Genomic DNA, 17,646 nt, shown 5'->3' on the forward strand with positions numbered 1-17,646 from the left:
AGGAGGTGTTTGGCTCGACTTCAGACCCCCAGTGCGTATTCTTGGTGGTTGTTGGTTCAGAAGTGAGAAAACAAAACATGCCGGATTCTCAACCAGATGGAAACTCTGATTTTTAAAGCACCACAGTGTTGGCTACAAGGACTTCCAGATGATAGCGTGTTTTCACAAACTGCAAGGGCTCAGCTAAATTTGTACAGAAGTGTTACTGGATAGATGCTACTTGCAGTAAGTAGTTGTTTGACCAAGGTGTCAGTATTGTAATGCAGATATATTGTCGTGCTGTTTGATCTCTTAAATAGCCACACTGTAAAGTGGTCTTTAAAGGCCGAAATCAATTTCCCAAGGACAAATCTTAAAGAAAAATTGACAGAATGTTGAGAGTTATAATTATTGGAATGGTATCTTATTGATTTTTGTATATTGACTATAGAAGTAATTTTTATACTTTTCCACAGGGTTCCACTGGAATGTGTAGCTTTGCATGTTTTGTGCGTAACAAAACTTTCACATCAGCAGGAATTCAAAGGAAATATTTGAAAACTTTCAAAGGAAAGTTTTGGGCATAATAATCCTTTCTCCTGGTTACTGAGAGCAGTCAGCACATCCTCAGAGCTCTTTAAAGTTCATCTAAACTCAACTTGGAACAAGTTCTTATTCTATCCTGAGTTTCATTTAATTCTTTAAATACAGAGGGCTCTGATCATTATCAGATTTCCTTGCTCAGAAGGATTAAGTAAAATTCAAAAAATCCAAAAGCCACCACCATAAAAATTCCCACCTGATTATCAAATATCCTTCCTAGAATAACACCTACATCTTATCCCCACACATTGGTTGTTGGTTGTCTGATGTTTTGATGCATTAAGCTCCAATAGGAGAATCTAAAGCAATCACCAACTTGTAGCATTTTGTTATCCTGATAAGAAATGTGTGATAGAGGTATTCCAGGATAGAAATGTGTGTGTTTTTGAATGTGTTTATGGGTCATATTCTATGGAAATGAATGAGTGCCCTAAGAACTGACAAATGGGCAGAGAAACGCCCGGGGTCCCTCTGCCCTACCCTAGCCCCCATTAGTATCCTGCTGTGTTTGTTCCTGTGCTCTTGCCCTTCTTCACAGCTATAATCGTAGTTTGTATGTGGTTCCATATCCCACTTTCTCCTTTTAATATTAAAAATGGGAAGTTTTTAACCGTGTGTCTTGAATTTAAGTTTTGTGGAATCCATCTTTAGAAGCCAAGTTAGAACACATCTGCCAACAAATCACTTTCATTCCTTAAAAAGACCGTTCTTCCTAGTGCTCCACATTGGGAGTGTGTGATCCCTGGGAGCCAGTGTTTCCACTACAAACAGGAAAGGTCCTCTGAAAGCCGTCATGAGCTGGAGTTGGGAGTAGGAGAGCTTTTTATGGGGGTCATGCCTGTCCAAGTAAAAAGGCGGCTAGAGAACTGGACAGGGCAACCGGCACCACCGGGAGCTTCCTGAGCTCCACCCGCCCCTGCCCCGCAGCATATCACAGGTTTGTTCCTTTCTGAAGGGACATCCGAGGGGCACACCCAGCCCACCTCATCAGGCTAAGGCTTTTATATGAAGCAAAAACAGGTTCTTTAAATGGTGCTTATTCTAATACATCCAAAGAGCATGTCAGTTATTTGTACATGACAGACTTAGTCTAAGAACCTTCTTTTTATAGTTCTTGCTTATGATTTTCACTTGCTCAGCTGGGATCCCCAGGGTGGTCTAGGGAAGGTGGATGGAACCTCAGAGGGCCTTCAGCTCACGGGGGTGTTTCCTCTGAGCCCTAACTCTCCGCTCATTATTTACTCCTCCCTTGAAGAAGCACCGTCCTTTAAAAGGAGACATTGGTTTAAATGAAACTTCTGTTGTTCTACAATAACTGTGGCATTTGAGTGTGCTCTGAGTTGCTTGAGTAGATTTAATACAGCCTGTGCAATGAATCCTGACTGGCATAGAATTGTTGAAATAAAGTGGCAATGTCTTCTTTTACTTATTCTGATACTCCTTCAGAGGAGATCAGATTAATTAACATTCCTGGCTTACACATTAACTTCAAGTAATAACACAAAAGAAAAACCAGTGCAGCATTACAATGCTGTATCGTAAAACATTGTGTGTGTGTGTGTGTGTGTGTGTGTGTGTGTGTGAATACAGCTCTAATGATGAACTACTCACTGTTGGGTAACTTTCACACTTCTGAATCTTTGTTTTCAACAGACGGAGGGGCTTAAGATTCCTCAATCAGTGATATAATAAAAGCCAATTACAGGGCTTCCCTGGTGGCGCAGTGGTTGAGAGTCCGCCTGCCGATGCAGGGGACACGGGTTCGTGCCCCGGCCGGGAAGATCCCACGTGCCGCGGAGCGGCTGGGCCCGTGAGCCATGGCCGCTGAGCCTGCGCGTCCGAAGCACAGGCTCCGTAACGGGAGAGGCCACAACAGTGAGAGGCCCGTGTACCAAAAAAAAAAAAAAAAAAAAAAAAAAAAAAAAAAAAAGCCAATTACATTTTTTAAATGGGCAAAGGACTTGATTAGACATTCCTCCAAAGAAAGCATACAAATGGCCAATAAGCACATGAAAAGGTGCTCAATCATGAGTTATTAGGGAAAGGCAAGTCAAAACCACCATGAGGTACCACTTCACACCCACTGGGATGGCTGTACTTAAAAAAATGGAAAATAACAAGTACCCGGGAAAATTTGGAGAAACTGGAATCTTCGTACCTTGCTGGTAGGAATGTAAAATTGTGCAGCCTTTGGGAAACAGTTTGGCAGTTCCTCGGCAAATTAAACATAAGAGTTAGCATGTGGTCTAGCAATTCCACTTTGGGGTACATACCCAAAAGAATTGAAAACAGGGACTTAAACAGATACTTGTACGTGCTATTCATAGCAGCATTATTCACAGTAGCCAAAAGGTAGAAACCACCCAAGCATCCATTGATGGATGAATGAACAAATAAAATGTGGTCTATCCATACAGTGGGATGTTATTCAGCCTTGAAGACACATGCTACAACATGGAAGAATGTTGAAGGCAATATGCTAAGTGAAATAATCCAGGCAGAAGAGGACAAATATTGTGTGATTTCACTTAAATGAAATATCTGGAATAGGCAGCTCAGAAACAGAAAGTAGGTTAGAGGTTACCAGGCCCTGGGAGGTGGAAGTGGTGATGGGTTAGGTACAGAGCTTCTGTTTGGGATGGTGAAAAATTTTGGACATAAATAGCAGTAACGGTTGCACAACATTGTAAGCGTAATTAATGCCACTGGAGTGTCATTTTTAAATGGCTGAATGGTAAATCTTATGCATATTTCACCACAATAAGACTTTTAAAACTAAGGCCAAAAAGACCATTTGGTAGCATCTTTAGGAATTTTTCTGTATAGTATCATGTCATCTGTAAACAGTGACAGTTTTACTTCTTCTTCTCCAATTTAGATTCCTTTTATTTCTTTTTCTTTTCTGATTGCTGTGACTAGGATTTCCAAAACTGTGTTGAATAAAAGTGGTGAGAGTGGGCATCCTTGCCTTATTCCTGATCTTAGAGGAAATGCTTTCAGCTCTTCACTGTTGAGTATGTTAGCTGTGGGTTTGTCATATATGGCCTTTATTATATTGAGGTATGTTTCCTCCATGCCCACTTTCTGGAGAGTTTTTCTCATAAATAGATGTTGAATTTTATAAAAAGCTTTTTTGGAATCTATTGAGATGATCATATGGTTTCTATTCTTCAATTTGTTAATGTGGTATACCACACTGATTTGCAAATATTTCACTTGATCGTGGTGTATGATCCTTTTAATGTGTTGTTGGATTCGGTTTGCTACTACTAGAGCACGTCAATTAATTCAGTAAATTGACAGGATACAAAATTAATAGAGAAATTTGTTGCATTTCTATACATTAACAACAGAGGAGCAGAAAGAGAAATTAAGGAAACAACCCCATTTACCACCACATCAAAAAGAATAAGATACTTAGGAATAAACCTACCTAAGGAGGGAGAAGACCTGTACTCTGAAAACTGTAAGATGCTGATGAAAGAAATTGAAGAGGACACAAATAGATGGAAAGATACATATAAATATATATATATATATATATATATATATATATATATATACACCATGTTCTTGGATTGGAAGAATCAATATTAAAATGACTGTACTACCCAAGACACTCTACAGATTCAGTGCAATGCCTATCAAATTACCAGTGGCATTTTTCACAGAACTAGAACAAAAAAATTTTTAATTTGTATGGAAACACAAAAGACCCAGAATAGCCAAAGCAATCTTGAGAAAGTAGAATGGAGCCAGAGGAATCAGGCCTCCTGACCTCAGACTATACTACAAAGCTACAGTCATCAAAACTATATGGTTCTGGCACAAAAACAGAAATACAGATCAGTGGAACAGGATAAAAAGTCCAGCAATAAACCCATGCACCTATGGTTAATTAATCTACAACAAAGGAGGCAAGAATAATACAATGCAGAAAAGACAGTCTCTTCAATAAGTGGTGCTGGGGGTCTTCTGGGCTTCCCTGGTGATGCAGTGGTTAAGAATCTGCCTGCCAATGCAGGGGACACGGGTTCGAGCCCTGGTCTGGGAAGATCCCACATGGTGTGGAGCAACTAAGCCCGTGCACCCCAACTACTGAGCGTGCACTGTAGATCCCACGAGCCACAACTACTGAAGCTGCACGCCACAACTACTGAAGCTGCACACCACAACTACCGAAGCCCGTGTGCCTAGAGCCCATGCTCTGCAACAAGAGAAGCCACAGCAATGAGAAGCCCGCGCACCACAACGAAGAGTAGCCCCCGCTTACCACAACTAGAGAAAGCCTGCGCGCAGCAACAAAGTCCCAACGCAGCCAAAAATAAAATAAATAAATTTTAATAACAAGTGGTGCTGGGAAAACTGGACAGCTACGTGTAAAAGAATGAAATTAGAACATTCTTTAACACCATACACAAAAGTAAACTCAAAGTGGATTAAAGACCTAAATGTAAAACTGGTTACTATAAAATTCCTAGAGGAAAACATAGGCAGAACACTGACATAAATCTCAGCAATATCTTTTTGGCTCCATCTCCTAGAGTAATGGAAGTAAAAACAAAAATAAATGAATGGGATTTAATTAAACTTAAGCTTTGGCACAGCAAAGGAAATCATAAACAAAACAAAAAGACAACCTACGGACTGGGAGAAAATATTTGCAAATGATGCAGCCAACAAAGGATTAATCTCCAAAATACACAAACAGTGCATGCAGCTCAATATCAAAAAAACAACCCAATCAAAAAATGGGCAGAAGATCTAGGAAGACATTTCTCCAGAGAAAACATACAGATGGCCAACAAGCACATGCAAAAATGCTCAACTTTGCTAATTATTAGAGAAATGCAAACCAAAATTGCAATGAGGTATCGCTTCATACCAGTCAAAATGGCCATCATCAAAAAGTCTACAAATAATGAATGCTGGAGAGGGTGTGGAGAAAAAGGAACCCTCCTACACTGTTGATGGGAATGTAAATTGGTGAAGCCATTATGGAAAACAGTGTGGAGGTTCCTTAAAAAACTAAAAATAGAATTACCGCATGATCCTGCAGTCCCACTCCTGGACATCTATCTGGCGAAAAGTCTTAATTTGAAAAGATGCATGTACCCCAATGTTCATTGCAGCACTATTTACAGTAGCCTGGAAATTTACAAAGACATGGAAGCAACCTAAATGTCCATCAACAGATGAATGGATAAAGAAGATGTGGTATATATATACAATGGAATATTACTCAGCTATAAAAAAGAATGAAATGATGCCATTTGCAGCAACATAGATGGACCTAGAGATTATCATACTAAGTGAAGTAAACCAGGGAGAAACAAATACCATATGGTATCACTTATATGTGGAATCTAAAAAAAAAACAAATGAACTTATTTACAAAACAGAAATAGACCCACAGACATAGAAAACAAACTTATGGTTACCGAAGGGGAAGGTGGTAGGGAGAGGGATTAACATATACACACTACTATATATAAAATAGATAGCCAACAAGGAAGGACCTACTGTGTAGCACAGGGAGCTATACTCAATATTTTGTAATAACCTATGAGGGAAAATAATCTGAAAAAGAATATATTTTATATATATGTGTGTGTGTATAACTGAATCACTGTGCTGTACACCTGAAGCTAACACAACATTGTAAATCAACTATACTTCAATTTTAAAAATAAAATCTCTTTTACATAAATCTTAGAAGGTAGTTTATCTAGGATGTTCTGTTATAGCATATATCTATTAATGTTGATTTGTAGCCATAAACCAAACAAAATTAATACCATTGAAAATGTAGTTTGGCAAATACTTCATTATTTTAAAATCACAGTTGCCCCATTAATCAATGGTGAAACAAAATATGTAGCCTCTTGTTTCTCTCCCCGTGCTCTCAAATGTAAAGGTAAAATTAGAGAATGATTGTATTTTCCTTAGTTCTGTTTGGTAATCCAATTGGATCATTCTGAAGTAAAATTACAATCCTAATTCTTCTAATTGTCTTAGTTTCCTTTTATTTACTCTGGATGTCAGTTTTCTGAACCAGGGTTGGGCACGCTTTTCCTCAAGTGGCTGTTTAGTAAATATTCAGTCTCCATGGTCTCTGTCGCAACCCTCAGCTCTGCCTGTTGGTGTGAAAGCCACTGCAGGTGGTATTGCAAGGACTGAGGGCCGTGTCCCAATAAAACTTTATTTACAAAACCAGGCAGCATCTAGTTTGCTAACTCCTGTTCTGAACTTCCAGACCTTTTACCAAAATTCAGTCCTGTGTTTCCCACTGTGAGAGTCCATTCTGTGAATATAGCAGCTTTGAGAGAAACCTAACAGCATCAGAGCTTTGAGATCTTTCAATGAGTGCTCAAAATGGCAGTAACTGCGGATCATAATCCCATAGTTCTTTTGTATTTTTCAGAATGTTTTTGTAAATACGCTTTTGTTTTATATTTACAAATACTGGAGAGTAGAGTTGGTGTGACTGTCCCCTCTTGCAAATGGACAGTAGGTGTTTCTCAGAGGCTGGCTGGTCCCCCATTCTCCATCCTCACTGAGCCCTCCCATCTCTCTGTGCAGCGTGTATTCCGGGCACCAGTCCATCCTCATCCCACCTGCAGAGCTGGAGACCAACCCTGCCTTGTGGCTGCTTGCCGTGAGTCAATACAAAGTCCGGGATACATTTTGCTCCTACTCAGTGATGGAACTGTGTACCAAGGGGCTGGGCTCGCAGACAGAATCCCTCAAGGTAAGCAGCCTTCAGAGTGCCTGGGGGACACTTGCCAGCATCCTGGGAAAGCACCAGTGTCAGAGGGTGTGGAGTAGGTGTGGTGAGGCTAAATGATCCTTCAGAAAAGCCGACATAAGGTCCCCTGTCACCTGAGGTTGACGAAGTTGTTTTCACGTGAAAACCTTGTTTGATAACATGGATATTTTCCCACTGCCAGAGTTAGAGGTCAGAGTGTATGTTATTGATGTCTTTAATTCTGTTAGGGCTACTTGGAGAGTCCTGAATTGCCTTTTGATTTGTTGGTGAATTCAGTTCTTGAGTGCAGTTAGTTTTATTCCAACGCTGGGGTTCAAGTCATACGTCTAAATTTAGCCAGTCATTTCGTTTTCCTTGAGGACCCTGATTGGTAGATCTGGGTCCTAACCAAAATTCATTTTTACAGTCCAGTGAACAGTGGCTTTGTTTTATTTTTTAATATTCAATTACCATTATGTGACAATAACAACATTTCCCTTCATTTAAGCCAAGGACTTTTTTTTTTTTTTTTTGCGGTACGCAGGCCTCTCACTGTTGTGGCCTCTCCCGTTGCGGAGCACAGGCTCCGGACACGCAGGCTCAGCGGCCATGGCTCACGGGCCCAGCCACTCCGCAGCACGTGGGATCCTCCCGGACTGGGGCACGAACCCGTGTCCCCTGCATCGACAGGCGGACTCTCAACCACTGCGCCACCAGGGAAGCCCCAAGGACTTTTTGATAGACATATTTTCATAGTAAATTATGTAGTCCTTATTCAAGTAACTAGGAGAGAATAATTATATGACCTATTTTGGTTAATATTCCAACTATTCACTGTTTATATGCTCAGATATGTGTGAGTGTGTATGTATAGATATATGCACAGATTATATTTGTGTGCATATATGCACACATACAAATTATCTATACACTTGCCGTTAGTAAAGCAATATATTTCTCTCTTCTGAATTTTGTTTTCCTATTCAGACCTAGTGCATTAAGCTTGAACAAGAAAGCAAAATGCAAGATAACTTTGACATTAAGCTACATAAATAAATTACTTGAAGTTATATGTTTATACAGCAAAGGAAATTTATAAAATATTATTATTCATGTCCACCTATATTATGCTATAAAACGATTGAGTACGTTTCATGAACTTTACCTATAGGTGCTTTTATAAATAACCAAATGAAATAATAAGTGATTTCTAAGCACTTTACATAATTGATTAATTTAACCTTTACAATAGTTCTCTGAAATAGGTCCATTATTGTTTCCATTTTAAAGATGAGGAAACTTAGGTTACAGAGCAATTAAGCACCTTCTCCAAGTTCTTACATTTAGTAAAGTTTGAAGCCAAATTTTGAATCTGTGGCTCTAGGAGCACCATCTCAAAGCCCAGGGTGCATTGCCTCCCAAAACACGCATGTGTCGAGGGTCATTCGTGTTACCTGGACTTAATTTTCCCTGTGTAACTGCACGTATGGAAGATCGTCGTTATCTTGACTCGTGTCCCTCCTCAGCTCAGGTGCCCTTGTCAGCTCTCCAGGACGCTGATGGCTCCTGGCGACTGTCCTGTGTGGGGATGGAGACCCTGTCGCTCCCTCGCCTCCTGTTTCATTGCCACTCCTGATGCGCGTTTTGCTCTTCTTCAGCTCCGCTTAGGAGTGTTGTGCTTTTAAGGCACTTCATTTCCTGTCCCGGGTGTTGCCATTTCGTTCACTAGATGGAATTTGGGCAGAACTGAGCTGTGCTTCCTTGTGACAGTTTATCTGGGACCTTTTACATCTCAGGACATGAAAGGAGAGCTGTGTTTAAGAAGCTGCCCAGATGTTTTCATTTTCCGTTCTTATATTAAAAGCAGGTTTCTCATTTCTCTCCGATGGATGTTCCCGTGTATCCATGCTGGCAGGAGTGTATACAAGTGCTTCTGTTCTTCCCCAAACCCTGTCCTTTAATTATTTTATCCACACCTTGTTTTTCTTCAACTTTTCTCCTCATTATGCTCCTTGAGTTATTTAAAATATGTTTGTAATGGCATCCTTGATTACCGATATGGGCGTTTTTTTATTTACACATGTTCTACAGCATTTTGGTTAATGGTGCAGACACAGAGAGCCCTGGGAATGAATATCTGTGTGGAGTTTCTGTTGTTGTACAGATCTGGGTAAGGAGCCTGCAGGTCACACCCATAACACTGGCAAGGCTGACCTCCTACTGCTGTCATTATTTCTAGGCACGAGGACTGGACTTGTCCCGCGTGCGGACCTGTGTAGTGGTGGCAGAAGAACGGCCCCGAATAGCACTCACCCAGTCATTCTCAAAACTGTTTAAAGACCTGGGCCTCCATCCACGGGCCGTTAGCACCTCGTTTGGCTGTAGAGTGAACCTGGCGATTTGCTTGCAGGTGAGTTTCCTTGATGCCAGTAAGTGCGTGAGTCAGAGAGTGACTTTTAAAGACGGGCATACAGCGCCACACTGCTCAACAGTTTCCCCTGCTGATGCTTACCCACATTTAGAAGGTATCTTTCAGTCAAATGCATGTGGTTGGTATACACTTTTTGTTTGTTTGTTTTGTTTTGTTTTTAATTATACTCTGCATTTGTCAGTAACCATTATTCATAACTAGCATTCACAGGCTTATTCTGTCCTGGGGCATTTTAAGTTTTGTAACACGAGTAGCAGTTTGTCAAGACCTGTGAAGGCAGGCTCTTTAAAGATGGGATACTAAACAAATGTTTCATTGTGGCAAGAAATCCTGTCTCTTGAAGTACTTAGTCTCTTGTATGCAGACAGTAACTTCTGTACGAAGAATTCCAGGACATTAAGCAGATTCGTGAATTTGCGGCTGGGATGACGTTGAAGTATATACTTTTTGCTGCATTTCTAAGGCAGAGCTGTAAGTGAGGCTGCCCTCGTAAGATAGCCTTGCATTATATGTGGCAAAAAAAAAAAAAAAAAAATGCGTATTTTCTTTCTTTCTCTTCATTAGCCCACTTCAGACCATCTTCACTATTCCTTTTTCCGTCTCTGAACTCTTAACATGAGATCTAGTCCATGAAGGAAGGGAAAGTCCTATGGGACTCTGTTCCCAGTGCCCTTTGGGCAGCCTCATCCAAAACAAGCCAGCCCAGGGCTCAGCTGCAGGCTTTGTTCCTGGAACATATTAAAAGGACAAGAACTTCGCTCACAGCAGGTGCTAGAGTGCAGGACAGTGGACACAAGCTGGCTCCTGATCTCGCCTCCCTGCCCACTCACTGTCTCTCCCGTTTACGACCCAGAGATGCTGCTTCCAGTTCCCCTTGGGAGACCTCGGGAAGCTCCTGGTCAGCTCTCTCCCGGCCCGTGGTCTCAGTATCTGGACTCAGCGTGGACTTTGGAGAGGAAGGACTCTCCCCATGTGACCAGTCTGATGAGCTCGCTTCAGAAAAATTAGCTACAGGAAGGTGTTCTGATTTTCATTGGTGTTCCTTTGCTTCTGTCTTCCTTCTCCTTGAATTAGCTCCATTTTTTTAAATTTATAACTACCAGGGTCCTCTCAAGAGTCAGTTGAACCTTGTTCTATGATTGAAATTAATTCCATTTTCTAAGAGGTAATCTGAAGAATTGGATTTATCTTGCCAAACTAGTTCTTTAAATATTGAAGTTTTCTTTTCCTATTCACCTTGATCTGTTCTGCTTAAATGTTTCTAGCCATCTGTTCCATGAGGAGAAATGAGAAATACAGAAATCCACTTCTTAAATAAATTCAGCCATAGGATGATGTAATGCTTCCCTTCTTCTGCAAGTGGGGGAAAAAATCAGGGATCCATGAGAGACAGGCTCTTGGCCACAATATTTCTTCTTCTTTCTCTCTCTCTCAGAATGTTGGCAGATGAAGGGAGAAGGGCATAGAATAGATCCCATATTGACATAATATCACTTAGCACTTGTCCACTTCATACAGGCAACAAAGCAAGTTCTACTACACTTTATTATACAGAATTAAAACTTTGTAGATACTAGAAATAGAGCACTTATGGTTATTTACCTTTTTATTTTTCATTTATTTCCATCTACTTGATCCAAAATGTTTTAAGAAGTTTTATAGGGAAGCAGTAGATTAAGTAGGGAAAGTAAAATACACTAAAAATAATTGAAAAGATAGAGGTGACAGAAAATAAGGGTAAGAAGCCAAGAATGAAGTTAGCACACAGGTGTTCACCACCTCTGTGGCCTAAAACATGAGCTCCATCATTCCTGTGTCCTTAGCACCTAGAACCATACCTGGTGCTTTGTAAATATTTAATACATATGTTTTGTAAGAATGTTGGATAAATTAAGTTCTGTACTCCTAATAAAAAGAATAAATATTCTTTTTCTAGAAAACAGTTCCATCAGTATGACCCCCACATCAGAGCTGACATCCCCAGTCACGGGTCAGGGTGCTGTTCTGAAATGTTGACAGCACCTTTAAGTGTTTTTGTCCATTTTAAGTTTTTCTACTTCGGTGCTTTACTCTCAACTAATTTTCAGCCAGTTTTTCTTTTTCTGAATGGTCAGCATTAGAAAATAGCTGAAAATATCAGTGTGTCTGATAGTAGAGATAAATCAAATAAATTAAGTGTATCATACTAAGGAATGCAGACTCTCTGTCCTTGCCAACCCCGGGGCCAGGTATGCGTCGGCATTACGGAGTTCTCCGGCATTGGGGAGGCAGGAGCCAGCAGGCTGCGAGCAGAACCCCGTAACCTGTGAGTAGCTCGTGTCAGCCTAAGTCAGAGTTTACTCAGATAAGTGCAAGATACGGTTCTGGCCCTCATGGAACCAGATGGACAGTAAACACAGATGATTTTTTCAGTAAGTGAGTAAAATATTCTTAGTAAAGGTAAAGTAAGAAGGAAAAGGAGACACACGAGGCAATTTTAGGAGGGGTAGCCAAGAAAGGCCTCTCTATGAGGTGACATTTCAGCCAAATGCCCTCTGAGGTGAACATACAAAAACTGGGGCAAAGGCAGCATCAAGTGCAGAAGGCTTGAGGCAGGGCTGGTCAGTGGAAATGTTTGTTTTCTGTTAATTTTTGCAGAAATTAAAAAATATGTGATTATGGTCCCAAGCAAACAGAGCAGGCATAGCTTGAGGTCTGAGGGCAGAAATCCCATGTCTCTTGTTCCCATTGTGTTTCTACAGGGCCTGACACATAATAAATGCCTAATAAAGACGTTAAATATACTAAAACTGAATTTTTAAGAATGTTTAGACAAAGAAATGAAAACAACCTGAAAAGTTATGAATTTTTTTATAGATTAAGTATTTTTACAAAAGAATATTTATTTTAGGAAACAAAATCAGAAAATACAGACTAGCCAATAAATAAATCACATTCATAAGTCATACCCAGAGATAATCACCATTACTCCCTTGATGTAAAAAAAAATTTTTTAATGCTAAGATAGTTCCTAAATTCCAAACCCATCCTAAATGTTTAAAGACATTGAGAAGTTTACACCATTTTCCTTATGGAACACCAGGATTACCAATATATGTGAAATCAGTTAGTGGGCATATTTGTTTTCAGTTGATTTGTTGTTGTTTGAGGACATGTTTTCTCAGCTGGATCGCCTGTCGTCCTTCCTCAGGGCCCTTGACTGGACCCTGAGTGCTCAGGTAGAGGGCAGCCCTGCAGGAGGAGGGCAGGTCTCCATCTCCACGAGGTACGTGGGTAGGGACGCGAAGGACGCTGTCCAGACGAGGAATGGAGCCTCATCCGAGCCATGTGGGGTTTACAAGCTGCTCTCGCTGGGGACCACAATTTTAGTGTCTGTGGGTCCCCTTCCAGAAGTGCCCCCTGGCCTTGGGGAGGCTGGGCTGTGCAGCGGGCAGGGTGCTGTGACTGCAGAGTGAGACGCATCTCATGCATGAGGTCCTGAACTTACGTGAGATAAATCAGGGCTTGTGTTTACTTCATCAATGGCACCCCGACCAATCCAGCCTGAGCATCTCTCTCCCCTTTGTACAATTTTACGCTAAATGACATTCTCTATCGTAGAGTCTTTCATGCTTTTACTTCCTGATGCCACAACCCAGGCTGTTCTCTGCCTGAAATGGGCTTCCATCTTCTTCATGTGGCAAAAGCCTGCTTCTCTTTCCAGGTGTCATGTTTCAATTCCTCCAGCTAGAAATACTTTCCTTCCTCTGAATTCCCATGGCAGGTCATCCCTCCCACTTAATGTTGTCTGCCATAGTTCACAATTATGTACATAAACAACTTCTATCCCCCTGCTCTGTGAAAAACTGTCTTAGAGAACCCAGTACACAACTCACACAGTCACACAGTCACTTCCTGAGACTGAATTTTGTGAAAGTACTGGGTGTCGACTCCTCTGACTGCAAATATGCTTCACATTTGAGAAATTCAGCGTGTTTCTTATTAGCCTCAAGCCTCCTGAGGGAAGTAAGTACATAGCAGTCCTGAAATTTCTCTGAAATGAACTCATGTGAATCTTCATCAGGTAAAAACTCACAGCATCATTTGTAAGTTATCATTGAAATGAAATGAAATGAAACTCAAAAGTTTGCTGCTCTTCAGGCTTCTAGCAGCATTTTCATCTCAAACAGTAGCTCCAGGGCCTGCGCCTTCAGAAAAAAGACTTCATGCCCAAAAAAGAAAACAAAAAATTCTCTCACAAATGTGTCACACCACTCAATTCCAGGCAGCATCTGGCTAGAGCTTCCTACAACTCACAGAGAGCAAGCTCAGTTGTTTCGTTTTAAGAGGAGAGAAACTGAGGCTCAGAGAAGTTAAGTGAGCTTTCGTGACAAAGCAGGGAAATAAAAACAGCTGCCGGAAAGAGAACTGGCATTGCTACTGACTGTGTCATCTAAACAGAGCAACATGTTAAAGAAATCTCACACTTTGCAGTTTTGTCAGGTGCCAATTCCATGTTGTGGTTTATTATGCAAGTGAAATAACAGCCGTGTAAACTGTTTACAAAACTGAACTCTATACAGGCAGGATATCCTGCCTTCGGTTTTTGACTGTTTTCCTGGAACATTTTAAATCAGACCTCCTATTTCCCTGTGACCTAAATCAAACAGCTCAGAAGACGTGCATCTGTGTGCTAGATGCTGTTCTTCAGTCTGTTGTCACCAGGGGGTGGGGAGCCGGGGGGCGGCGTGTACTAGGAACAGAGTCAGGGCCACCACAAAGGGACTCCGCAATGCCTGCTTTCATGGGCTGTGACATGAAACCCTAGTTTCTTGTAATAGAGAAAATCATGAAAATTGACAAATACATCATTGTCAAGTATGCAAATGAGCAATTAAAAAATTTTACATATGAGGCAATCGCAAAAGTAGAATAACAGAAAACTGAGACAGTCATAATTTCTGTGATGCTGTTGTTTCAGCTTCTATATCTTAGAAACCAAGTGACTTGTTTACCCATTTATCATTTTAAGGCAGGAATTGACACATTAATTATTTTGAAATTGTCCTTTTGACATAGTTCAATGGCAAAAGAATGGACTCATAAAATTCAGTGTGGATGACTCTGGTTTTACATGACTCTGATTTCTGCAGAGTATTTTAGACTCTGCAGAAGAAAGAAATTTAGAAGTATGAGCCATTTGTTATACTTAGGAATGACATTTTCCAGAATCTTTAGCTGTAAAAATGACTTTAAAACACTTTTGATTTATTGAACTTATGACAAAAGTGGGCATTAGAAAGATCAAATTATGACTTGTGAGATTGGCTTTAACATAAATTTCCTTAGTTCTGTTAGGAAGTGCCACTTGCTTATTAACCTGCATCAAAAGAGATGTTGTGCTTCATCCACAATTACTCTTTTCAAAAGTATAAGCTGAAAGGTCTTTGGATGTATTAGATATAGAAATTCAGTTCTTGGTAACAAAAATTAGCATCCTCCTCACCAGCTGAAGAAGGGAGGGGAAATGAGGTCTTCTGCTTTCCAAAAGAAATCTCAATTTTTGTTTTATTAGGAAAAAACTTTTAAGCCACTTTAAACAGAAACTTTGATCTTTATTATATAGAAAAATAACGATTAATTTATCTGAGGAAAGCTTTATTATAAATAGCTGTGTGGAATTAAATCAGTATTTACAGTTATGGTCTTAAATCTTGAAGCCTTAAGGTCTTAAACCTTAAATCTTGAAACTCACACAATGAAAGAGAAATACAGCCACCCTGATGATGAGAAGTAGAGTCATTGATTGTTAAAAGAAAAAAAAAGTGGAAGGCTCAGGGTGACATAGATCTTAAGTAATTCTCAAGATAAAATTAATAGTTATAATAAGACTCATTCATTTGAGCCCCCAATTCATTTTCTCCCAACACTGCTTTTAGACCAGGGAAGTGAACATAAGTGAGGTGCCTCTGGGGTTTTCCCATGCTCCAGGGAATTTGTCACATCCACAGAACTTCCACATCCTCTCCTGCTGATGTATGTTGTCCCAGATAATGAAAATTAACATTTGAGGTCATGGGACCTGTATTCTCAGTTACCCGTATATCAGTCAGGGTTCTAATTTGTGGGCAGCAGAAACCTTTGGTAACTTAAAAGAAACTTATTAAAATGTCACTGGGTGGTGTCGCAGACACGTCTGCCGCCAAGGGCAAGAACATTTGTGCTTCCTCTTGCTGTGAATAGATGCAGCTACCTGGCAGGCTGGCTTCCAGGAAAGCTGAGCAGGAGAGTGGCAGATGTTTTTAGTTACTACAGAGGGACAGAGGCTTTGTATCCAACCAGGTTCCAAAAGTGGAGGACTTGCCCAAATACAGAAAGAGTTCTGCTGCCTGATGACCAAAAAAGGAGCGACCCGGGCCTTCCCTGGTGGCGCAGTGGTTGAGAGTCCGCCTGCCGATGCAGAGGACACGGGTTCGTGCCCCGGTCCTGGAAGATCCCACATGCCGTGGAGCGGCCTGGCCCGTGAGCCACGGCCGCTGAGCCTGAGTGTCTGGAGCCTGTGCTCTGCAACGGGAGAGGCCACAACAGTGAGAGGCCCACGTACCGCAAAAAAAAAAAAAAAAAAAAAAAAAAAAAAGGAGCGACCAAAGGCTACGTTCATCCCGTTCTTACCCATCACCCCTCCCCCACAAAACCCCACCACAGCGCAGTTTTCACTCTTGCAACCAATACCATACCCTTCCTCTGTCCCGAAGAGACAGCTGTGGCCAGGTACAGGGTTTCCAGCTGGTGGCCCTTCCGTCACTGATTCTCTGTAAGCCATAGACTCGATTGTCGAGTTCACCACCACCATCAGATGTCTGATGTGTGCTGGGCACGGGGGCGCCGCATGGAATAGAGAATCAGTGCTGGAACTGCCGTAGCCAAGCACGTCTCTCCATCTGAACATTCAGGGGCTTCAGAAATAACCACATGAGGAGTTCGGGGTCCTAGTAGACTGTGATGTTGAACCCACAAGCTTCTCAATCAGATGTTCCCTCTGGTTTGGGTTGTCTCACTATGTTTTCACGCTGGTCTGTGGATCAACGGTCCCCAAGACAAGCCTTTGGGGCACTTTTTCTTGCCAGAGAGTGAAGAGCTGGGCCTGCAGTCTGTGGTCTCTTCTCAGGGACCTTCAGCTCTGTAGCTCAAGGCAGAAACAGATACTGTTTAAATGAATGGGTGAGGCTGTGTTCCTGGAAAACTTTGCAAAAACAGGGGTTTGCTGACCCCTGTGAAAGAGGTTTAATTTCCATTTTGCCAAAGTATGGCATGGACATCTGCAGAGTCCAGCCTGGCAGATGAGCTGGATTTTCTCTGCCCTTTGGCTTTTACCAAACCAACTAATCAATTTCAGATCCCTGTTTCCCTGACAACCACTCCTGATACCAGTTTATAAATCAATCAATGTGCTTAATACTAACCACAATTTTAGCAAAAAATACATTCATTAAAAAGGATTCTGGACTTCCCTTTTTTTCCCTTAGATACTGAATATATCTATAGTTGCCTGCTGGGCTTCCATTTTTGATTAGGATGTATAAGTCACAAGAGACTGTTGTTCCAGCCCTAACTGTTGAAACCATCTGGTTAATACACAAAATCATAGCTTTTAAAATTCAGCAGAGAGCCAAGATTCAGAGAAATCTAAATGAACTAAATCTTTCAGAGAGAAGAGACCTACAATTGTTTTCACCCCTTACAGGGGAGCAGGAACCAGCCAAACTTTTTTGAGAATGTTAACAGCAGTAAATAGCTTGGCAAGAGGGTGAGAATCCCAGGGACCCCCAGCCCAGTCATTCTGCATACCCCCCACCAACTCCCCACAGACCTCACCTACTGCAGAGGGCAGTACGCAAAAGCCAGG

The 17,646-nt window shown here is 41.2% G+C and overlaps 1 protein-coding gene across 3 annotated transcripts in view; it reads left to right on the plus strand.

The window, feature by feature from the left end:
* DIP2C (disco interacting protein 2 homolog C) overlaps positions 1 to 17,646 on the plus strand; it is a 372,892-nt gene that overhangs the window by 329,195 nt on the left and 26,051 nt on the right. For all 3 annotated transcript variants that reach the window (XM_032623322.1, XM_032623323.1, XM_032623324.1), the window contains 2 exons: positions 7,165 to 7,333; positions 9,570 to 9,740. In XM_032623322.1, coding sequence (XP_032479213.1) covers positions 7,165 to 7,333; positions 9,570 to 9,740 — 340 coding nt within the window. The remainder of the gene's footprint in view (positions 1 to 7,164; positions 7,334 to 9,569; positions 9,741 to 17,646) is intronic.

The sequence above is a fragment of the Phocoena sinus genome, chromosome 2, assembly GCF_008692025.1.
Source record: "Phocoena sinus isolate mPhoSin1 chromosome 2, mPhoSin1.pri, whole genome shotgun sequence".
Lineage (NCBI taxonomy): Eukaryota > Metazoa > Chordata > Mammalia > Artiodactyla > Phocoenidae > Phocoena > Phocoena sinus.